General features: G+C 53.7%; 2 protein-coding genes across 3 annotated transcripts in view; one reads left to right on the top strand and one right to left on the bottom strand.

Annotated features, from left to right (window-relative positions):
• LOC137441665 (cadherin-23-like) overlaps positions 1–23,255 on the top strand; it is a 49,614-nt gene that overhangs the window by 5,695 nt on the left and 20,664 nt on the right. The window contains exons 5-6 of the mRNA XM_068139280.1: positions 20,544–20,765; positions 21,493–21,612. Coding sequence (XP_067995381.1) covers positions 20,544–20,765; positions 21,493–21,612 — 342 coding nt within the window. The remainder of the gene's footprint in view (positions 1–20,543; positions 20,766–21,492; positions 21,613–23,255) is intronic.
• VSIR (V-set immunoregulatory receptor) lies at positions 3,518–18,010 on the bottom strand. Of its 2 annotated transcripts, none has more exons than XM_068140317.1 (7): positions 17,815–18,010; positions 11,067–11,528; positions 10,411–10,458; positions 8,968–9,075; positions 6,421–6,448; positions 5,772–5,959; positions 3,518–5,163 (listed from the first exon to the last, which is right to left on the bottom strand). In XM_068140317.1, the coding sequence occupies exons 1-7, from the start codon at positions 17,876–17,878 to the stop codon at positions 5,126–5,128; spliced, it is 936 nt and encodes a 311-aa protein (XP_067996418.1). In that variant the 5' UTR covers positions 17,879–18,010; the 3' UTR covers positions 3,518–5,125. The 2 variants fall into 2 exon arrangements, with proteins under 2 accessions (XP_067996418.1, XP_067996419.1); XM_068140318.1 differs by having other exon boundaries at positions 5,772–5,956.

Raw genomic sequence — 23,255 nt, 5'->3', positions numbered from 1 at the left:
AGATGAGTGTGGCCAGCAGTTCAAGGGGGGTTCTCCTGCCCTACTCTGCCCTGGTGAGATCACATCTGGAGTACTGTGTCCAGTTCTGGACAGTTCTTCCCTGTTCAAGAGAGAGAGGGAGCTAGTGGTTAGAGTCCAGTGAAGGCTACAAAGATGCTGAGGGGCCTGGAGCATCTCTGTGAGCAAGAAAGGCTGAGAGCCCTGTGGCTGTTTATCATGGAGAAGAGCAACCTGAGAGGGGATCTGAACAATGCTCAAAAATAGCTAATGGATGAGGGGCAAGAGGATGAAGCCAGACAGGACAAGGGGCAACAGGCACAAACTGGAACCCAGGAGGTTCCATCTGAACAGGAGGAGAAGCTTCTTTGGTGTGAGGGTGCTGGAGCCCTGGAGGAGGCTGCCCAGGGAGGATGTGGAGTCTCCTTCTCTGGAGAGATTCCAACCCCACTTGGCCATTATGACCCTGTGCAAGCTGCTATGTGTGCCCCTGCTTTAGCAATGGGGTTGGACTGGATGATCTCCAGAGATGCCTTCCAACCCTGACCATGCTGGGATGCCATGAAAATAGCAAATAACATTTGAGGGCATTTTCCATCCCCGAGTCCCTCCTAACCCCCCAGCTCTGAGGGGAGAAGAGCGAGCACCTGCGTGCACAAAGCCAGCCCAAATGTTGTGACAGGGAGGCATGACACCCTGCCACCCTTCCTCTCCCCCACCTCCATGTGTTATCTCTTGCCATCTCTCTGATCTCCGGGCAGAGCTCACACTGCAGAGCCCTGCTCTAGATTTTGAGGAAACAGCTTGCACCCAACAGTGCAAACCTTGGCTCGCAGCCCTCGCTTCAGGCTTTGCTCGCTCAGCTCCTCCCTCCTGGGCCGTTCACACGCCTGCTTGTGCACCACCAGCTTTCTCTTTCAGCTGTAGCTGCAGCTTGGCTCTAGGTCATTCTCTTCCCCCAAAAGGAGAGAAGGCAGCTTGCTGTAACTGCAGCACACAACACCACCAGCTCCTCCTCGTCCCCATCATCCCAGGAGCATCAGTGAGCTGCTCTGGTGAGGAATAATAGAATTGTCAGGGTTGGAAGGGACCTCAAGGCTCAGCCAGTTCCAACCCCCTACCATGGGCAGGGACACCTCACACTCCAGCAGGTTGCTCAGAGCCACATCCAGCCTGGCTGCAAAAACCTCTAGGCAGGAGGCTTCCACCACCTCCCTGGGCAACCTGTGCCAGGCTCTCACCACCCTCATGGGGAAGAACTTCTTCCTAACATCCAATCTCAATCTACCCATTTCTATTTTTTTTCCATTCCCCCCCAGTCCTATCACTCCCTGACACCCTCCAAAGTCCCTCCCCAGCTTTCTTGTAGCCCCCTTCAGATACTGGGAGGCCACAATAAGGTCTCCTGGGAGCTTTCTCTTCTCCAGACTGAATAGCCCAAACTCCCTCAGTCTGTCTTTATAGGAGAGGAGCTCCAGCCCTCTGCTCATCCTTGTGGCCCTTCTCTGGACACCTTCCAGCCCCTCCAGATCCCTCTTGTACTAGGGGCTCCAGAACTGGACACAGTACTCCGGGTGGGGTCTCACCAGGGCTGAGTAGAGGGGGAGGATCAGCTCCCTCGACCTGCTGGCTATGCTTCTCTTGATGCACTCCAGGATGTGATTGGCTTCCTGGGCTGAATGCCATGTGCCAAGTCAGCAAATCCTATTGCCATGGCAGTGCCCCCTTCTCTTCCCTAGTGCTGGAGGAGACAAGTGGCACAGTTCATCGCTTCACACTGCCAAAGTGGTGTCCCCAGCAGCCTCACTTGTCCCCAGGGTTTCTGCACCACCTCACCAGCACAAGCCCTGCCAGCAGCCATGATCCAGGCTGAAGCAAAACAAAGCAGCCAGTGACCCAATTCCTGAGCAGAGAGGAGAGTCTCAGCCCTTTCTCTTTTCTGTTGGAGCTTGAGGACGCTCAGGTCTTGTGAAAGGCTGTCCTGCATGTCTCTTGGTGACTGCTGGGTGATGAAATGATGTCTGTCAGGAATTTGTCACCTACTAGAAACTTTAGTTTCACAAGTCTAGGCTGATGCAAGGGTGCACCAAAGGGTGTTATCGTTTGGAATCTATTCAGCTCTCCACGTGCCTCAAGATTTGGCCTTCTGTGTATGGGAGAGGCAGAGGAGACAGAGCTGGGTGAGGACTTGGAAGTCCTGTGGTAATCCGTGATACCCAGGAGAGCACAGGTGCATTGGGAAGCCTGGCCACTTTCTTGGGGGCAGGAAATGGAGGGGCAAGAGGGTAACATGCTGATCCTAAAAGGAAAGTGTTTGCCCCAAAAAGTGTTGCAGGAAAAAAACCTTCACAAGCTGGTGAGCTGCAGCTTGCAAGGTCTTGATCATCTTGCATGGGAATTGAAGGAGTCACCTGGGCTCCTGCAAGCCTGAAGCTGCCTGAAGCCTCAAGAACTGGGCCTGCTCTGGAGTCCTTGGGACTCTTCCCACAGCAGGAGGAAGGATGTCTGCCCAGAGGAATCACAGAAACACTCAGGCTGGAAAAGACCTTCAGGGTCACCAAGTCCAACCTAGAACCCTACACTACAAGGTTCACCCCTAAACCATAACTCAAGCACCACATCCAAACCCCCTTTAAACACCTCCAGGGTTGGTGACTCCACCACCTCCCTGGGCAGCACATTCCAATGCCTGGCCACTCTTTCTGTGAAAAAAGACTGCAGCATGGATGTGCACCAGAGCAAGGCTGCTCCTCACCACCCCCATGCTGATCTGGCAGCCACCCCCAGGCAGGGCTGCTTCAGCCTCTCCAGTTTCTGTTCCTGCCTGCCCACTCAGGTGAAGCACAGCAGCTCTTCACTCTGCTCAGGAGCAAAGCCCTGAGTGCTGATGCAGCAGAAAACAGCCAGCAGCAGGGCACCAGCTCTCTGTGCATTCCCAAGCCAGAGCTGGTGGGACCTGGCGAGGTTCATGAAGGTATGAGCGTCTTACAAGGTCACCATCACCTTGGGGGTTGACCTAGATGACCATAAAGGTCCCTTCCAACCCAAATCATTCCACCATTCAGTTAAGAATCATACCCAAAGGTGCAACACCATGCCAGCTCCTCCACCAGGGGTGGGGGCAAGGTGGGGTGTCAGCACCCCAAGCATCTCAAGGCTGCTTCCCCAGCACATGTGGAAGGCTGGTTGGCTGTCACTTCTTCTCCCTAAAAGATTTCAGTTTTCCTTCTGGAAAGCTTTCCAGGTGGGAAATCATAGAAACATGGAATGGTTTGGGTTGGAAGGGACCTCCAAAGGCCATCTAGTCCAACCCCTTCTGCAGGAAGCACAGGCATCCTCCACTATATCAGCTTGCCCAGAGCCTTGTTGAGCCTCAAATGATCCTTGATGCCATGCAGTGTTCCAAGGTGCCACAGCAGTGCCTCTGGCAGAGAACTACACTGCTCAGCTCACCTCTGCCTTCACAGGGCTCAGGGCATCCCCAAAAATGAGATTCCTGCTCCATAGAGAGAAATCAATTTCCAGCAAAACTTTATTCCATCATTCATTGGCAGATGGAGGGACTCAGAGAGGGTTTCAAGGTGGTTAGGGTCTGAGGGCAGGCAAATTCCCTACATGCCTTTCTGGCTGTGGCTGCTGGGACAGGGAGAGGGAAGAGCTGGAGGCACTGGGAAAGGTTCCCTAGCAAAGCTTGGGAAAGAGGCTGAGCCCGTGGGTGGCAATCAAGCCTGAGCCCTGTGCTCGGGAAGTTACGTCTGCGCTGGGGGCGTTGGTGTTGGCTTCTCCTTTATCCTGCTGCCTGTGGCCAAACCATCTTGAAGCTGCTCTTGTTGAAGCCAGCCCTGGATTAATCAACTCCTGCAGTATGTCCCTGTCCCATTGCAGAGGGAAATGCTGTTCCCTCCAGCCAGGCAGTGTGAAGATCCAGCGTGCTGCTGGGGATGCTCTGCCCTGGCACGCTGCCTGGCTCAGGTCTGACGCTGTTTGGTGGTGACTGAGGTTTATGTTTGTCTAGTGGCAATTCTTTCCCCACTTTACAACAAAACCAGAACAAAACCCACACACATACTTGGAGTGGCAATGTCTACCACAAGGTTTGATCTCCTTTCCTGGGGCTGAGTCACAGCGGAGCCTGACTTCTTTAGGGTAAACAATGCTGGGGTGTTGTGTTCAGATGCTCTGAGGGCACCCACATGCCCCAGGGCATCACTGGATCCTCTGAAATGGCTGGAGGCAGTAGCCCTGGGGATGGCTGCTCTGGCCATGCTGGCCCCAAGAGGATAGGAGGAAGCCAGCTGGAATGTTTCCCACCTCTCCACTGCGGGGTTCTGGGCTGTGTCACAGGAACATCCAATACCCTCCTGGTGAACTTTCTAATTTACAAGCCTTTAAAACAAAACAAAACAAAGCAAATGAAACCTATAAACATCCCCTTTTTTTGTTGGGTTGGTTGTTTTTTTTTTCTTTTAATCAACACTGATAAAGAAACAAAGAGAAAGAGAAACTCCCCTGATCCCAAGCCAAGGATAAAATTGCAGCAGAAATAAAGCTCCTCCCGCTGTGCGTCCAGCTGAAAAGGCAGCAGCCTCGCAAGTCCACAGCTGTCTTAAAAGGCTGGTGGGGAAGGAGGGCTCTGACAACACCAGGGAGCCTCTCCCCTTCCTGTTTTGCAGAGAAAAACGGAGTACAAGGTTGGCTGGTGACCCTGTTTTGTCTCACAGTAGACAAAGTACTTTACCATCCGCTTCCAGAGAGGATGTTCAGTCAGAGATGGAGAAGCAGGTTGATGTTGCAGAGCTTAAACCCCTGGCAATAAGTTAAATCCCTGGAGAGGTTTGCAGGCGTGGGGGTATCCTTCCTTCCCTGCATGCTCAGCTTTCAGCTAGTCCATAAAACGTGGGCAACACAGAGGCAGGCTCTTCTCCATAGCAATAAAAGGTTCACTCCCAGCCCCAGGGCAGAGCCAGGACAGGAGGCGAGGGCGGGACTCCAGCGCTCTGCTTAGTTTTTTAAGGCTTTGTTCCATGGCCGTGCTGGCCCCCTGGGGGTCTCAGCTGGTTGAGCATGGTCCCATGGCCACCCGGCTTCTCCTTGCTGCATATGGGGGATGTGGCTTCTTCCAGGGTTTTTAGGCTTTGAAGGAATTTGGTGAGTCAGGAACAGGATCTGGAAAAGGGCAGACCAAGGGTATTAGTCCAGCTTGCAGGGATATGCTTCAGGGAGCAGCCAAGTTCTGCTTTCCAACAGAAAACAGAGGCTTTGAATCCTTCCCAGACTGGGGTTGGTCAGCCTGGAGAGAAGCAATCTGAGGGGAGACCTCGTCACTCTCTACAGCTCCCTGAAAGGAGGTTGTAGTGAGGTGGGGGTCAGTCTCTTCTCCCTAGTATCAAGTGATAGAACAGGAGGAAATGGCCTGAAATTGTGCCAGGGAAGGTTTAGGTTGGATATTAGCAAACATTTCTTTCCTGCAGGAGTGGTCAGGCATTGGGAGAGGCTGCCCAGGGAGCTGCTGGAGTCACCATCCCTGGAGATATTCAAGAAAAGTGGACATGGCACTTTGGGACATGGTTTAATGGCCATGGTGGTGTTAGGCCAATTATCCTAGAGGTCATTTCCAGCTGAAACCATTCTGTGGTTCTGTGATTCCCATCTCAGATCCCTGGGGCCGATGTCCCACATAACACAGAGTTTCCCATTCTCACCCCTGGCCACCCCATTCCTTCCCAGCCCTCTGCAGTGGTCCCTGTGGGGGCTCAGCATCACCAGTCACTCACCCAGTGTTGGGAAGAAGCAGTCCCCAGGGCCAGGGGGAGAGAGGGGGGTGCTGGGCTCGGAGAGCAGGTGGCGGCCGGACTCGGAGGGCTGCCTGCTGGCCATGTAGGACAGCTGGGGCCGGGGCCGCAGCTCCGCGCTCGCCGAAGGCACTGCCTCAAACACAGGGTTTTCGATGCCCTGGGCACTGCTGTGAGAGAGGAGAGGGTGTGAGTGGGTTTGTGGCTTTGTTTCAGGAGCCTTTGTTTTGACTGAGCACTGGGAACAACCGAGCAAGGCAGGGAGCAGTTTCAGGTGGTGGCATCTGGGCCAAGAGCAAGTGAGGATCCCCATGCAGTGGGGGAAAGCTTAGCAGAAGGGCATCATGGTTTCTGCTGGGCCCTGAGGAGATGCATGCCCCTGGCACAGGCAAAGAGAAAGGAGACACTTCCCTCTTGGAGGGAGGGAAGAGAAACAGTGGCTGCCCAGAAACCGATAGGACTTTGGGTGTGGAAGCCACCAGCATCCCCTTTGCTCTGACAGGCTGAGGATACACACCAGCTTCAAGGGGAGGGGAGAGGAAGGGAGAACAAGACCATTGCAGGGTCCAGGATGCAGGCAAAGGGGGTATGAGGAGGTTGGGAGGACCTGGAAGCATGTGGATTTCCTCACCTCTCCATCCTGACAAGCTCATGGGCACCTGCCAAAGGCAAAACATTTGGTATGAGTGCCAGCAGCATAATTCCCAGTGTCAAACCCAGGTCCAACACCAGCCCTGCTTTCTGGTGTCTCATCTGTGACCAAGTCTTCCCTCTGCATTCCTCTGTCCTTCCCCCTTCTTTAACATCAACCTTTTCTGTGCTTCCAATCTGTCTTCTCCACATCCCTGCCTAGTTTACCCCCCAGTCCAGCCTCCTTCCATCTTGAAACCACAGGCTCTGAAGGAGGAAAGAGGCATCTCTGCCAGCTCTGCAGTGCCTGGGCTGCCCAGATGCACCCACCACCTGCCTATGACACCCTCATGGGGCTCTGCAAAACACCACCCTAGCATTTGGCTGCCTGGGGGAGCACCATCATTTCTTCATCCCTTTTGCCACAGCCCAGCTGGCTGCATGGTGAGCATCCCAAGCATGAGTTTTGGCCCAGGCTGTGTCAATGGCAGCATGTGGTGGCAATAACCTGCAACTAACCTGGTCTGAGACATCCCATAAGCAAATCCTCCTGGATTTTACCTTCAGTCTTGGGTTAAGCATCACCCAGGAATCAGAGAATTGTCAGGGTTGGGAGGGACCTCAAGGATCATCTGGTTCCAACCCCCTTGCCATGGGCAGGGACACCTCACACTACATCAGGTGGCTCAGAGCTATATACAGCCTGGCTTTCAAAACCTCCAGGGATGAGGCTTCCACCACCTCCCTGGGCAACCTGTGCCAGTGTCCCACCACCCTCACAGGGAAGAACTTCTTCCTAGCATCCAGTCTGAGATGCTGTGCAGCACAGCGTGGGAGCTGCACCCCGGGCACAGCAAAATGGATGCGTGAAGGCACACCAGGATGGGTGTTGAAAGCTCAGTTCCCCTTCTGGGGGCTGGCATGGTGCCTGCTGCTGCTGCAAGCTCCACTTCTCCAAAGGGCTTTCTCCGAGCCACGCAGCCGCCCACCGAGCTCGGGAGAGAGAAACCACAGGGCCCCGGTTTGCCCAAGGCCTGATGCAATGACTCTTCCTGCTTCAGCACTGAAATCACAGGCAGCCCAGCACGGGCAGCAGCTGGCAGCTGGCTGTGCCTCACTGCTGCCTGCATTGCTAGGACTGGGGAAGCTGGGGGACACCCTGCTTGCTGCAGTCCTATTGCCATAGACATGTAAGTGGTGTGTGTGTGTGTTTGTGTGGGTGGGTGGGTCTTAAAGAGAAGGGAGAGGAAAGAGCTCAAGTAAGGCTTTTTTCAGACACTTAGAGGGCAAAGCTTCTATTTCAGCTAGGTTTTGGAGAGAGGGGTGGGTACATGAGCTGTCCCTCACCATGGATAGGGAGGCAACCAGCACCAGAACAACAGGACACAGTCTCAAGCTGTGCCAGGGGAAGTTTAGGCTGGAGGTGAGGAGAAAGTTCTTCCCAGACAGAGTTGTTAGCCATTGGAATATGCTGCCCAGGGAGGTGGTGGAGTCCCCATCCCTGGAGGTGTTCAAGAGGGGATTGGATGTGGCACTTGGTGCCGTGGTTTAGTAGTCATGAGGTCTGTGGTGATAGGTTAGACTTGATGATCTTTGAGGTCTCTTCCAACCTTATTGATTCTATGATTCTATGAAAAGGCTCAGGAGAGGACCTGGCAGCATCTTGTCCAGAGAAGGGCAGCAGAGCTGGTGAAGGGTCTGGAGAACAGGTCTTCTGAGGAGTGGCTGAGGGAACTGGGGTTGTTCAGTCTGGAGAAGAGGAAGCTGAGGCTCTCTACAACTCTCTGAAACTCTACCTTCTAGATCTCTGCAATTCCCTGAGAGGATGTTGGAGCAAGGTGGGGGTTGGTCTGCTCAACCAAGTAACAAGCAATAGGACAAGAGGAAATGGCCTCAAGTTGCACCAAGGGAAGTTTAGGTTGGACATTAGGAAGAATTTCTTTACTGAAAGAGTGGTCAGGCATCGGAACAGGCTGCCCAGGGAGGTGGTGGAGTCCCCATCACTGGAGGTGTTTAAGAGTTGTGTAGATCAGTATCAGTCAGTGTTGGAAGGGACCATAAAGATCATCTAGTTCCAAGCCCCCTGCCATGGGCAGGGACACCCCACACTAGATCAGGCTGGCCAGAGCCTCATCCATCCTGGTCTTAAACACCTCCAGGGACGGGGCCTCAACCAGATGTAGTGCTGAGGGCTATGACTTAGTCAAGGCTAATGGTTGGACTCGGTGATCTTAAAGGTCTTTTCCAATCTAGACAATTCTGTCATTCTGTGATCTTTGCAATCCCACTGTTCCTGGCAAAGGCATTCTGTGTCCTCCTCCTACCCCACACTCCTCACTGGCAGCCCGGCCCTTCCTGGGACACCTTTGCAGGCTCCTGTTTCCAGTCCACCTTAACACTGTCCCCATGGGGCTCAGGGAAGCCAAAGCAGCCGACCACAGCAGGACACATCCCATCCCAGCAAGGCTATGGTGATGCAGCCTGCGATGTCTGGGTGGGTGACACTCATGCTGAGTGTCCCTGGGGGTGGCTGGTGAGGGGTACGTACGTCTGTTGCTGACAGCTTGCCTCTGCTTGTAGATCAGCAGCAGGATGAGGGGCAGGCAGAGGATGCCCACGATGCAGGCGCCCGTGGCCAGAGCAGCCGCCGTGATATCTGCAAGAGAGGAAGGGCAGAGCTGGAGCTGGCTGCAGGGGGCTTCACCTCGGGTTTGCTTTCCTCAAGCCCATAGCAGGAGCATGGGGCGGCACTGATGCTGCCCCATGCCTGATGCAACGCAGCTCCCGCACAGGAGTGGTCTGCTCCTGACGGGATTCGTGCTGGGATGCATTCCCAGTCGCAGAGATAAGCTCTGAGGCATCAGTTTAGGACCGTGGCCAAAGTCCTTCATTGCTGGAGGGCATGCCAAGGTCTTTCTTTGGTCTTCCAGATAGGAGGCAGAAGCAGGGGCCCTGATAAAGCCCTCTGAAGTCAGCAGAAATGCTCCTAGCGATTTCAAAGAATGCTGACTCTGACCCACAGCCAGCTTGTCAAAGCTGGGCTGTCTCAGAGCACTCAGGCATCAAAGGGCTCCTTACCCAAGGCCTCTGCTAACAAACATGCCCCTGGAGAGCACTACCCATGGAGGCTCTCCAGAAAGGCTGGCAGACTGTGGCCATCAAGGTCTGTATGGGGTGGCTTGTGGTGGAGTTGAGGGCTGCCTATATCAAGCTCTCCTCTCCTGAGCATCCATCTGGGGAAGCAGCTTCTTACTCTAGGGGGTGGGGTGCTTTAGGGTGGGGTTTTATTTCCCCTTTTTTGCCTGCAGGACAGGGGGCCCCAGAGATACCTGAGGTAGCTCTGTCTTGAGACTGGGTGGTTGAGACATGGTGATCAGGAGCTGGTTTCCCACGGCTAGGCTGGTTCTAGCCATGCTGCAAACCAATTTTGGCCAAGCTCATTTGGAGCAACCAGAAATGAGGCCTGACAGAGAAACCCACCAGGAAACCACCTGCATAGTGAAGTGTGGGCACTGCCAGCTTCTGGACACAGTGCTGGGTGAGCTTCATGTTGCCCAAGTGCTCAAGCCAGATTTGGGGTTCCTCTGCTCAGGGCAAGGTGGCATGGGCTTGAGGTGGTGGCAGAGTGTTGCAAGAGGTTACTGCAACTCTTTGCCTGTCATTTCCCATCCTCTGTTGATTAAATCCCTGATGATGCTGCGGAGGGGGGAGGGGGGCAGTGCTTAGCTGCTTTGCAACCACAAGGCCAATGTTCTCCAAGGCCTTCAGGATGGTCACGTAGAGGTAATGAACCGAAGGGAGCTCTCCTCAGCCTGAGGACACACCTATCAGATGCACCCCCTGGGGACAGCCTTGGGAATCATCCTCCCAACACCCAGCCATGAGGTTGCATCTGGACACTGGTGTGTTGGTAGCAAGCAGCCATCCTCAGGGCAACAGACCGGCCGGGATGCCGAGCAGCGCATCGGAGGGAGGAGGTTTGTCCCTTTACCTTTGCTGCTTGGAGTGTGAAACGTGCAGTTTTGAAGCCCTCCTCTGCCTGTGGAGGAGAAAAGCCTGTTAGATCTCAGGGTGTTCACTCAGGTACCACAGAGGTTAATCCTGGGAAGCCCTCCACTGAGATGTCTGATGCCAGACCCCTTTTCCCTCGTGGCAGGAGGGAGGCCCCATCCCTGTCCATGCAGGCTCTATTATTGTTTTATCCCTGTGGTCTAAAAGAAAAATTATCTATCCTAACCATGCAAATCAAAGGCAGGACATGCCTTTCCCTCATCCCATGACTCCCTGGGCAGCTCTTCCAGCTGGGCTGCTGCCTCGAGGTTATCTACAAGTCCTGCATCCCAGGCAAATGCCTGCAGCCCTCACTCGGGCTTGGAGCACCAGTCAACTCCTTTTAAGTAGAGATTTGTTTTCCTCTCTCCCAGAAAGAGGTTGAAGAAGATCAATGAAACTATGTAGCATGGATTTTACTGCCTTCCAGCCTCCTGATTTATTTGTTTGCTAAACTTTCCAGTGCTCTCTGGCCCTAATTCAAACCTTCAACATCTGCTGCTCTTTGTCTCTTGAGCCACAGCTTGGGCTTTCAGCATCCCTCACTTTGCCCAACACACTCTGGCACGGATTTCAGCTGAGCCTTGGCCCCCTCACCTTGCTGGATCTGCAGCTCCACGAAGCCATGAGCAACCTGCAGAGTGTGGGGCTTGCCATGCTCCCTCCTGGCCTCCACAGCGTAGCAGCAGTAATTCCCACTGTCCTGCAGGGTCAGGTTCCTCACCAGGATGTGAAAGGCACCGTGGCGGTCAGGAACAAATTCCACCCCGTGGCGGCCGGCTTGCCCTGCCGGGAGCTGGGAGGTTTGGGTGGTGTTGGCCAGCAGCAGCTCATGGTGCCTGGCCAGGTCGTGGTGCAGCTCCTTCTCGGTGACGTTGCGGATGTGGTGCTTCTGGGAGCAGCTCTGGTCTCCGTCGCTGCTGTAGTACCAGGTCTTGTAGAGCAGGTCGTGGCGGTCGGCGAGGGGACCGCTCACCCGGCAGGTCAGGGTGACGTTCTGGCCCTCAGGGCAGATGTAGAGGGAGTAGGGGGTGGTGATGAGGAAAGCTGCTGGCCCTCCTGCCCAGGAGAAGGCACAACCACAGAATCACAGAATCAATCAGGTTGGAAGAGACCTTCAAGTTCATCAAGTCCAACCTATCACCCAACACCATCTGATCAACTAAACCATGGCACCAAGCACCCCAGCCAGTCTCCTCCTAAACACCTCCAGTGATGGTGACTCCACCACCTCCCTGGGCAGCACATTCCAATGGCCAATCTCTCTTGCTGGGAAGAACTTCTTCCTAACATCCAGCCTAAACCTCCCCTGGCACAGCTTGAGACTGTGTCCTCTTGTTCTGTCACCAGTTGCCACAATGGTTGTGTTAGCACCCCCCACAGCCCAGGGCTTACTCTGAATTCATAATAAAAATGGGGATCTCTCCCCAGGCAAGTAGTGCAAACACCACCAGCAGCATTGGCAGAAGGGAAGCAGGATAAGAAGTGTAAGTGCAGAGTCCTGCATCTGGGAAGGAAGAATAAACTGCACCAGTGCAGGTTAGGAGGTGATCTGCTGGAGAGCAGCCCCCTGGAGAAGGACCTGGGAGTCCTGGTGGATACCAGCTTCTCCATGGGACAGCAATGTGCCCTGGTGGCCAAGAAGGCCAATGGGATCCTGGGGTGCATTAAGAGGAGTGTGGCCAGCAGATTGAGGGAGGTTCTCCTATCCCTCTACTCCGCCCTAGTCAGGCCCCACCTGGAATATTGCGTCCAGTTTTGGGCTCCCCAGTTCATGAGGGACAGGGATCTGCTGGATAGAATTCAACAGAGGGCTGCTAGGATGATGAAGGAGCTGGAGCACTGCCCTGTGAGGAGAGGCTGAGAAACCTGGGGCTGGTTAGTCTGGAGAGAAGACTGAGAGGGGACCTAATAAATGTATATAAATACATGGGGGACAGGCTCTTCTCACTTGTAACCTGTGATAGGACAAGGGGCAATGGACGGAAACTACATCACAGAAAGTTCCACCTCAACTTGAAGGAGAACTTCTTTACTGTGAGGGTCACAGAGCACTGGAAGAGGCTCCCCAGAGGGATTGTGGAGTCTCCTTCCCTGGAGACTTTCAAGGTCCATCTGCAACCTGTGCAACCTGTGTTAGATTCTATGGTCTGGTCTGGCAAGGGGGCTGGACTGGATGATCTTTGGAGGTCCCTTCCAACCCCTTACATCCTGTGATCCTGTGAAGCAGGTAGCAGAGAGCATCAACAATAGCCTGCAGGCAGAGGGCATAAAAGCCTTCTCCTTAGGGAAGAAAAACTCCTGAGCTCCTCCTGTCCCAAGAAAAGGGAGATGGGAAGCATGGTGTGAGCCCTTTTCTTGCACTGCAGCAACATCCCTGGAGGGGCTTTCAAAGCCCTGTAGCTGTGGTGCTGAGGGATGGTTTAGTGGTGACCTAGCAGTGTTGGACTTAAAGGTCTCTTCCAGCCAAAACAATTCCATGACTCTGTGATCCCCACAGGGCTGGGAACACAATTTCACCCCAGAAATAAGGCCTGGAGGAGGTGCTTTAAATACAGCTCAGCATCAGCTTCTGATAGCAAAAGGGGAGGCAGAATTTTCCCTGGGGCTTTGCAGAGGCGAGGGACAGGGAGGTGAGGAGTCTGCTATGGGGCACCAGACCTCTGTAAAGCAGAGCAGCAGGGGATGCTTTGCGAAGGAGGAAACACAAGTGCTGCAAAAATACCCAAAAGCCAAGAAAACAGGGGTGGGTGGAGGGAAAGAAAAATAGCTGGGAGGAGCCCATGCCCCCTGAGATGAGGTGGGGAATGGGTCCCACCCTGCTTGTTTTTCAGCCCCCTGGGAGGAGGAGCAAATTCTTGGCTGCTGCTGGCTGCAAAACATGGGTGGGAAGCCTGGCAGAGGTGCAGGAGTGAAGGGTGCATTACTGGTCCCATCCCAGCATGCTGGTGGAGGGTATGGGTGGGTAAGGGGAGCTGTGCATCTAGGATGAGTCTTTGGTGGTCTTTGTGTTTGCAGCAGTGCAAACATCACCTTCGAAAGCTGAAGAAAAAAGCAGAACACCAAAACCAGCTTCTGGGTTCACACTCTTTAAACTGGTGAGAAAAGGAGGTTCCTGGGGCTGGTTTGCAAGCAAGAGAAGCTGACATGAGGGCAAGGCGTTCTTGTCTTTGGGTGACATCCTGTTGTGCCATTGGCTCCACCACTTTTGTGCTCTGAGGTTTTTCACTTGCTATATCGAGCGGGCGTCAGTCGCCAGAGGGACGTGCTGCACCTGCCCACAAGCCAACCAGCTGGGTCAGAGGCTCCCCACCTCCTGGTCACCCAGAGTGCATCCTCCTGCGGGCAGGGTCACCACAGCACCGCCCCAGCACGGGTCTCCACTCGAGAGAGTGAAACTGAAAATGTCCCCTGGGCCTTCCAGCCCTCGTGGCTGTTCGTGGCTGCTCAGATCACAGAAGCAACCAGGTTAGAAATGAGTCCAACCCAGAACTCAACTCTCACAAGGGTCACCCTTAAACCATATCCCCAAGCACCACATGCAAACTCCCTTTAAACACATCCAGGGTTGGTGACTCCACCACCTCCCTGGGCAGCACATTCAACTCTTGCCATGAAAAATTCTTCCTAATGTCCAGTCTGAACCTGCCCAGTTGCAGTCTGAGGCCATTCCCTCTTGTTCTATCACTAATTACCTGTGAGAAGAGACCAGCACCAACCTCTCCACAACCTCCTTCCAGGTAGCTGTACACAGTGATGAAGGCTCCCCTCAGCCTCCTCTTTTTCAAACTCAAAGATGATGATGCAGGAACAGCCATGAAGTGCCTGCATCCCAGCAGCCTGCCCAAGGGTGCTTGGCAGGGAGAGGAGGATTTGGGGAGGGGATCTGCCCCACAGAACCACCCCACCACCACCACCACCCCCAGTCAGCAGTACTGAGGGGTCCCACGGAGCTGGAGGTGGGGTGACCTTTGCCAAACTGCTCTGGCTCATCACTCCAGCTTCCTGAGGGCACTTCAGCTTTCTCCCCTTGGCACATCCCTGGGACTGTTCTAGAGCAGAAATTTGTGCTGCCCAAGCTCAAGCTTCCTCTTTTTTCCTGCTTTCAAGTCTCAGCTTCTCCTCATCTTTGGATGCTGCCAGGGCCAGGATGCCTGGCCGTGCTGGCTGGGTTGTGGCACACAGCAGAGCAGGTCCCCCACCTCCTTGCCAAAGGAGGACAAAAGGCATCTCAGATGTGTTCCTTGATACCTGCCACAACGGGAAGTGCCCCATTCACATTGGGGGTCCCCTGGGAGCCGGGGGAAGGAAAGCCAGGGCTCTATTGGAGGAAGCCACACTTCCAACACCTTGCAGAAGTATCTGCAGGAGTCTTTGTTTTCCACCACCAACCCCCTCAAATGAAACGGGGCCGTCCCACTCATCCCCATGCAGCTTGCAGAGCTCTGCCTTACTAAACCATCCAGCCTCCACCTCCGGGGCTTGATGGGAACCGTCTGGGTGGAAAGTGAACACAGCCCACGCTTTGGGGAGCAGAACCCAGCCACGGGGAGTAGCGGAGCTTACCACGTGTGCAAAGCCTTTGGCATCGCCCACTGCCCTCCTTACTCCCCAGCAGGGAAAGGCTCCTAGAAGTCATTGAGTGGAGGAGAAAACAGCTGGGGAGAAGAGTTGGCAAGGGTTGATGTGCACCCTAATAGTGCCAGGGAGGCTGTTGTCCCCTTCCCAAGATGAAGCAAGGTTTTAAAGCTGTGCTAGGCAGCAGATGGTGCCCGGACAAAAAGTTTTCTGCCAGTGTCTTTACACTAAAGCTTGTGGCTCTTAATCTCCCCAGGGTGCTGTGGGCTTCTTCCATGCCCAGACCCCAGGTCTGGCTCCATCCCATCCTGGTTGAATCATTCCCTTTGAAGTCAACACTGCTGGCAAATGCCAAAGTAAAGCCAGATGCCAGTTTCTGTGCATCTCAAGCTGAGAGAACCTGCACCCATTGAGGCCCAAGCCAAGAGATGTCATCTTGACACCATCTGGTAAAGACAGGGGAGGTCTCAAGTGGGTGCCAGAAGTGCCCCTCCTTGCTACCTTGATGTCTTTGGCTCTGAACTGCAGCGTTGCAGAGCCCAATGCAGTGCTGATGCATCCCCAGTGCCAACACCACTGCCTGGTGTGAAACCTGGGAGATCTCCCTTCAGAGAAAAGAGGATGCAAGAAAAGTGCTAATGCCCCCAGGAGCCTGTGCTGCTTTGCCAACCAAGGGCTTAAATAAAACAAGATTCCATGCCAAATTCTGTGTTGGGGACCAAAAGTCTCTCCTGGCTGCTTCTCTGAATTTCAGTCCCCCACTCAGGCAAGCAGGTGTTCGGTTTCCACTCCTGGGGCTTACAGAAGTGATTTCCTCTTAAGGGAATCATAGAATCATTTCAGTTAGAAAAGACCTTCAAGGTCATCAAATCCAACCATCAACCTGACACAACCACGGCCATTAAAGCATGGTGGTTTAATTAAAGGTAATTAATTCGATTTTAATTAATCATGCCACCTGATTCCACTCCAGGCAAATTGGGATGGGAGGGCTGCAGCCTTTGAAGGGGCTCACCCACTGCAGGGGAAGGGTTTCTGGAGAGAGGGCAGCTCTCAGTGCTGGGCCGAGGAAATAGACTTTCATTCCTCTCCTGGGAGTTCTTGTAACAGCCTCACATGAAAGTGCCACAAGTCCCAGTCTCACGGTGTTGTTGCTATGCTTCAGAGTTATCAGCCAGGTGAGAGGTGCAGTGGCATCCATACCTCAGCAGGAAAGACAAAGAGAGGAAAAAGCTGACTGAAGATGCCAGAGATGCCTCTGCTGAGGGCCCTCCTCTCCTGCACCCTGCGGAGCCAAATGGCTTTTCGGCAGCAGGGCTGCCCCCTGGGTACCCCATCATCCAGACCATGGGGAGAGGCTGCACCCACCAGAGAGTCCTGCCTCTGGGAACAAGGCATGGTGCTTGAGAGCAGGGCCACAACATCAGATTTGCCTTTGGGATATGACTTTGGAACACCCAGTTCATCTGCCATCCCTTGGGAGCTGCTTCCAAGTCACCCAGCTGCCAGCGCTGCCAAGCCACGGAGGAGCTGGAAGTCTCCAAGAGCTCCGCTCCATCAAGCCCCATTAAAGTTAGCCTGGGGTTCAGAAAGTTTTGGCAGGCTGCACGAAGTTCAGCTCCTCTGACACCAGGCTCAGGTTGAACATCAGTGTCCAAGCTTGCTGCGTCACCAGAGATCTGATTTTCCATCCCACCTTCCCAGGCACGTGAGTGAAAGAATCCAAAGCCCCATGGAGGTTCTGGGAATCACTCCCTGATGCCAAGAGAGACTTGGGTGAGAAGCAAATCCATGCACTTCCAGCTTTGGTCCCAGATGAGAGAGGAAAAGAAATTCCCTGTCCCATTGCATTTCTTCCTAGGGATGTGCCAGCAGAAATCCTGGTTTCTTCACCATCCCACAGAGTGAAGCCAAATAGGTGCTCCTTCTCCCCTTGCACGGGACAGGGAGGGACCATGGTCCTTTCCAGCTCTGTTCTCTGACCTTTCATCCACAGATGATCTGAAGTTTTATTTGCCACCGCCCCCCTTTCACTGCCTGGCCCCGGCGCCTCGGTACGGAAACGCTGCCGGGGCTGGTGCGGAGTAAGGCACGAAGGAGCCCTCTCCCAGGGCTCCCACCCCCGCGCTGCACAGCAGCGCTTGCTCCAGGTAGGGAAAACTCTGTCCTGGCCCGGAGAAGCTGCCCAGCACGTCTCAGCAAGCAGAGTGAAGCAGAGCATCCTTAGGGAGATCGTCCCAGCCCTGCTCATACAACCACCCCCCCCCCTTTCCGCTCCCCCAGCGCTGGTAGAAGGCTTCTTTCACCGCCGCACAGCCAGGCAGCCCTGAGGCAAAGTGTCATGCAGGAATGGAGCAGCTTTTCCAGCTTGGGGTCCTCAGTGGGGGGGGGGGGGGGGGGGGAGTGGGCTGGTGGAGACAGCAGGAGGGCTACTTTCCTTCCATGAGTGTTAGATCAAAGCGAAGGAAGGACAAAACCCAGTCCCAAAGCCCCGAGGCTTAAAAGAGCAGCTCCACCGTGGCCCCTTTCTCCCTACACAACTGGCACCGGGTGAAACTTGTGCCTACAAGGTGGGGGGGGTGGGGGGTGGTGGTGAGGAGGCCTTGATCCCCCCACTTTGAAATCACAGACTGAGAAAGTAAACACACGGCACTGCCCTCCCCGCCCCGTGCCCCATATTCCTTGCGCCGAGGCACAACCCCGACTGGGCGAACGCAAGGCGCCTTTCCCCGGCTGGTCAGGAGAGGAAAGCGAGCGGGAGGCTTACCGTGGGAAGCGAGCAGGAGGAGCGCAGCCAGCAGCAGCCCGGGCCGGGGGGATGTCACCTCCATGGCGGCAGGGGTGGCCGAGTGGAGCCGGTCTCCGCGGAGCCGCCCGCACGCCCTGAGCAGCCCCGCGAGTAGCGGCGACCGGAGTGGCACACAGGAAATTTCATTGAGCTGTTGCGTGCAGCGATGCAGAGCTCTGAGAGCACCCCCAGGAGGTGAGATGCTGCAGGCAGCTGCGGGGGAGCGGCAACCCCCCAGACAGCCACCCCATCGACGCGGGTGACACTTCAGTCCCCACCCATCTGGGCAAGCAGCTGGAGCTGCTTTTATTTCCCCCCTTGGTAGCATAGCAAGGGCTAGCGTAGAGCAAGCTGGTCCCCATGCGAGTGTCTCCAGGGTGCACAGGAGGATGCTCCCCGTGCTGCGGGACCTGTGGGTGCTCAGCCACCAGGGGCTGGGTGCTGGTCCCCATTCCTTCCCCAGCAGGAGGCCATTCTGTGGGGCAGATCTCCGGCTTGGTTGATTGAAGTACAGTTCGTGTGTGATTCTTCTTTTCCTCACATTTGTGAGGATGAAGTGAGCAGAAAGTCTCCTGGGCTGAGCGGGATGCCTACCCAGGGAACTACATCTCAGCCTGATGCCAGCTGAGGGAATAGAATGGAGCTTCCCCCCCAAACCAAAACGGGGACCAAAACATCCCATTTACACAGAGGGATGGCTTTACCCTGCCCTCGTACAGCAACACCACGGGCTGACTCACATCCAGGCTCAATTCAAAAGGCACCAACAAAATCTCCAGCTGCAGCTGAGGGTCACCTCACTTCAAAATGCTGGTGCCTGGAAAAGTGGAGCAGGGAGGTTTACCAACCTCTGGAGGCTTTGCTGCTGACCTGCTCTGAATTTGGAGCGTGCAGTGAAACAGCATAGTAGCAAATTATCCTGTGGTTTGTGGTTTCTACAAACAAACATGTCTGTGATGCTCTCATCAAACGTGTAACTCTTGTCTGGCTGGAAGGAGTTTGTTGCTGCAGGAAGCTGTAGGGACAAAGCCCAGAGACTCCCAGAATATGGTTTATCATCCCAAGATCCCATCTCTGAACGGAGACCTTATCAGAATGGCATGGTCTTGGCACTCCTCATCCCAAAGTGTGCCACTCATGGTGACACACAGCCTTCAGCAGGGACATCCAAGTGCCTGTGCAGGACCAGATACAGATGGAAGAGGGTCAGGACAGGCTGATCCTGACCGGTGATGTAATTGTGGTTAGAGATGGGTAATAGGATATGTGGGAGGTCAAAAATTCACAGATTGCATCAGGTTGGAAGGGACATTCACAGATCCTTTTGTCCAACCCCCCTGCAGTCAGCAGGGACACCTCCAGCTAAATCAGGCTGTCCAGGGCCACATCAATTCTGATTCTAAATGTCTCAGATGTTCTCAGATAGGTCTCAGGTCAGTCTGATCACCTGAGATGCTCATGTTTGTTCCTCCCCCAAGCCATGGAATGGGTTGTCCAGGGAGGTGGTCGAGGCCCCGTCCCTGGGGGTGTTTAAGCCCAGGCTGGATGAGGCTCTGGGCAGGCTGATCTAGTGTGGGATGTCCCTGCCCATGGCAGGGGGGTTGGAACTAGATGATCCTTGTGGTCCCTTCCAACCCTGAATGAAACTATGAAACTATTTTCCATTCTACCACGTTGCTACCCTCAGTAATAACAATTAAGATGTCCCCACTGTCAAGGGCCTGAAAATATGGTGCTGAGGGACATGGTTTAGTGGTGCCCTGTCAGCGCTGGGATAATGTTTGGCCTTGATCCTAAAGGTCTTTTCCAACCAAAACAGTTCTATGATTCTATGATAAGGTGAGGATTCATACATGCCTCCCCCAAAGGCACTGAGGCACGGTGGGGTTCACCCTTTGGTTTTCCCTCAGCCATGAGCTGCTCCCCAGTGCCACCAGCAATGGTGAGAACTGGGTGAAAGGGAGAGGGATCCCACAGAGAGGTGGTTTGCTTGGGAACTGGAGTGTGATTTAATGTCTGCACATCCATCTCTGCACCCAGCTGTTACCTGGGGGTGTCTGCAGCCATGGCTCATTTCATTTTGAGCTCTTCATCCCATTTCACGGTATCACAGTATATCAGAGGTTGGAAGGGACCTTCAGAGATCATTGATTCCAAAGCAGGATCACTAAGGGTAGTCTGCACAGGAACGCATCCAGGTGGGTTTGGAAAGTCTCCAGAGAAGGAGACTCCACAACCTCTCTGGGCAGCCTGCTCCAGGGCTCTGTCACCTTCACTGTAAAGAAGTTTTTCCTCCTGTTGAGGTGAAATCTTCTATGTTCAAGCTCAAACCTGTTGTTTCTTGTCATATTACTGTGCACCACCCAAAAGAACTTGGCCCCCTCCACTTGACACCCACCCTTCAGATATTGATAGACATTGGCCAGATCCCCTCTCAGTCTTCTGTTCTCATGACTGAACAGCCCTAGGGCTCTCAGTCTCTCTTCTCAGAGGAGATGCTCAAGTCCCCTAAACATCCTTGTGGCTCTCTGTTGGATTCTCTCTAGCAGTTCTCTGTCTTTCCTGAACAGGGGAGCCAGTTTCTCTCGGCCGGGTTGAGCCCACATCGGTCATTGACCTTGACAGGTCCAGCCTTCTGCAGCCAGCTGCGGGGGGCTGCAGAAATGATCTCCCTGCAGCGTTCAATGCAGTGTCTCCACGTCCCACAGGCCACCACCATGGTGTATGTCACCATCCTGGACGAGAACGACAACGCTCCCTCCTTCCGGCAGCAGCTCTATGAGGTGACCCTTGATGAAGGTCCTGACACGCTCAACGCCACCCTGGTCACCGTGGAGGCCCTGGACCAGGACGAAGGCCCCAACGGCACCGTGGCCTACGCCATCACCGAAGGCAACATCTTGGGCACCTTCCACATCAACAGCAGCACGGTCAGTAAGGAAGTCAGGCCTGTGCTGGATGCGTCCCTGACTGCTGAATGAGTCACTTGGTGCCATGGTTTAGTTGGTTAGATGGTGCTGGGTGATAGGTTGGACTTGATGATCTCAAAGGTCTTTTCCAACCTGGTTCATTCTGTATTCTGTATTCTGCTCCCCTCCCTCCCAGCCGCTCTTCCCTCTCTGTGGTGGGCTGAAATTTCCCACCCCCCCAACATTAACTTTGCCAGCCCAGCTGAAAGCAAATGAAAGCTGCATTTACAGTCAAAACTACAATCTACAGTGGAATGCAGTGAATATGTACAAAATATACAGGATTGACAATAGTTACAGGTATTTACAGTTACTAAACAGCACAAACCCCCCGTGGTCAGAGACCAGGGGAAGCTATCAGCTTCTCCTTCCCTGCCTACCCAACCCTCCTGTACAAAAGGGAGAAAGGAGCAGAGAAGTTAATACCAAAACAATGCAGCCAAGGTCAAGCAGAAGCAAGTTAGTCTCTCTCCAGAGTGAAGAAGTGAGGTGTGAAGAAAACACTGTTTTGGTACAACCAGTTTAAGTTCCTTATCTCTCCAATGGGATAGTTTGGAATTATCTTGACTTTTTTTTTCCCCTTTTTTACACTCAGTAGTGATTTTTTAATGTTTTACTACTTTTCTGCTCAAGATCTGTGGAAAAATTGTAAAGGCATAGCCTAAAATCTTCTACACTCTTCTCACAGGGAGAGATCCGCACGGTGAAGGAGCTGGACTATGAGATCAGCCACGGGCGCTACACCTTGATCGTCACCGCCACCGACCAGTGCCCCGTCCTCTCACGCCGGCTGACCTCCACCACCACGGTAGGCAGCTGCCCTCAGGGTTGCAACACCATTGCTACTTCAGGGTTGTAGAAGCATAGAATCATAGAATGGGTTGAGTTGGAAGGGACCTGCAAAGGTCACCTAGTCCAACCCGCCTGCTGTGAATATGGAAGTCGTTCTGCTGCTGTGGTCAGCGCTGGTTAGACCACACCTTGAGTACTGTGTCCAGTGCTGGGCTCCTCAATTTAAGAAGGACATTGAGACACTTGAATGTGCCCGGAGAAGGGCAAAAAGGCTGGGGAGAGGTCTGGAGCACAGCCCTGTGAGGAGCAGCTGAGGGAGCTGGGGTTGTTTAGCCTGGAGAAAAAGTTCAGGGAAGACCTTATTGCTCTCTACAACTACCTGAAAGCAGGTTGTAGACAGGTGGGGGTTGGTCTCTTCTCCCAGACAACCAGCAACAGAACAAGAGGACACAGCCTCAAGCTGTGCCAGGGGAAGATAAGGCTCGAGGTAAGGAGAAAGTTCTTCACAGAAAGAGAGATTGGCCCTTGGCATGTGCTGCTCAGGGAGGTGGTGGAGTCACCATCCCTGGAGGTGTTCAAGAGGGGATTGGATGTGGCACTTGGAGCCATGGTTTAGTTGTCAGGAGGTGTGAGGTATTAGGTAATAGGTTGGACTTGATGATCTCTGAGGTCTTTTCCAACCTGGTTGGTTCTATGATTCTATGACACTCCGCTACATCAGGTTGCTCAGAGCCTTGTCAAGCCTGATCTTGACTATCTGGAGGGATGGGGCCTCAACTACCTCCCCGTGCAAATTGTTCCAGTGTTCCACCACCCTCATGGTAAAGAACTCGTTCCTAAGATCCAATCTGAACCTACTCTTCTCTACTTTAAAACTATTGCCCCTCACCCTACCACTACAGACCTTCTTAAACAGACTCTCTCGTGCCTTCATGTAGGCCTCCCCCCCCATATCTTGGTCCTTATTACTTTTAGCATTTTTAAGAGTAGCTTCTGTAAACTCTCTTGCTCTTTTACTTATTACTTAACTGGATGTTAACTATTGAGTTCCCCCTAGCCTGAGCACTTTCACTTCTCCTTCCCAGGGCTCACCAGTTGCTTTTCCCTGCTGCAGGCCAATTTGTCCAGTTGCTGTCACCCCCATTCTCTCACAGGGGTCTGCAAACAGAGGTGTGGGAAAGGGACCCCTGTGGGTTAATTAGCTCTGGGGTTTTGGTCCTGCAAAGACACAAGCAGAAGGAATTGCTTTATGTTGTGTTCAGAGATGCCCTTGGTTCTTCTTGCCTGAAGGAACCACTGCATCACCAGAGCATTAATTTCTGCTTCATCTTTATCTTCTCAGATTACTTATCTGCTTCTTAAATTCCTTTTTCATTCCTTCTCTGGAGGTCATTTAAAGCCTCTAGTGGTTTCTGTTGCTTCTCCCTGTAACTCTTCCATTTCTCCTGAACTGTGGTGACCTGAACTTAATGCAATGCTCAGAGCTTGAGGAGAGCAGACTAGCAGCTCCAAAGGAAATGTTTTACAGCAATTGGATACACTGATGATTTCTGTGATCAAACCCAAAACCTGATGGGTTCTGTGGCAGACCTTGTCCACACCCAGGCTGATATTGGGGTCAGGTGGAAGGCATTGGTCAGATCTTCTGCCTTGGCTCTG

Source organism: Melanerpes formicivorus, unplaced genomic scaffold (genome assembly GCF_026170545.1).
Source record: "Melanerpes formicivorus ecotype bairdi unplaced genomic scaffold, bMelFor1.0.p_v2 SCAF_6, whole genome shotgun sequence".
Lineage (NCBI taxonomy): Eukaryota > Metazoa > Chordata > Aves > Piciformes > Picidae > Melanerpes > Melanerpes formicivorus.
Note: the sequence above shows the minus strand (reverse complement) of the source record. Positions and strands in the feature narration are given on the sequence as shown.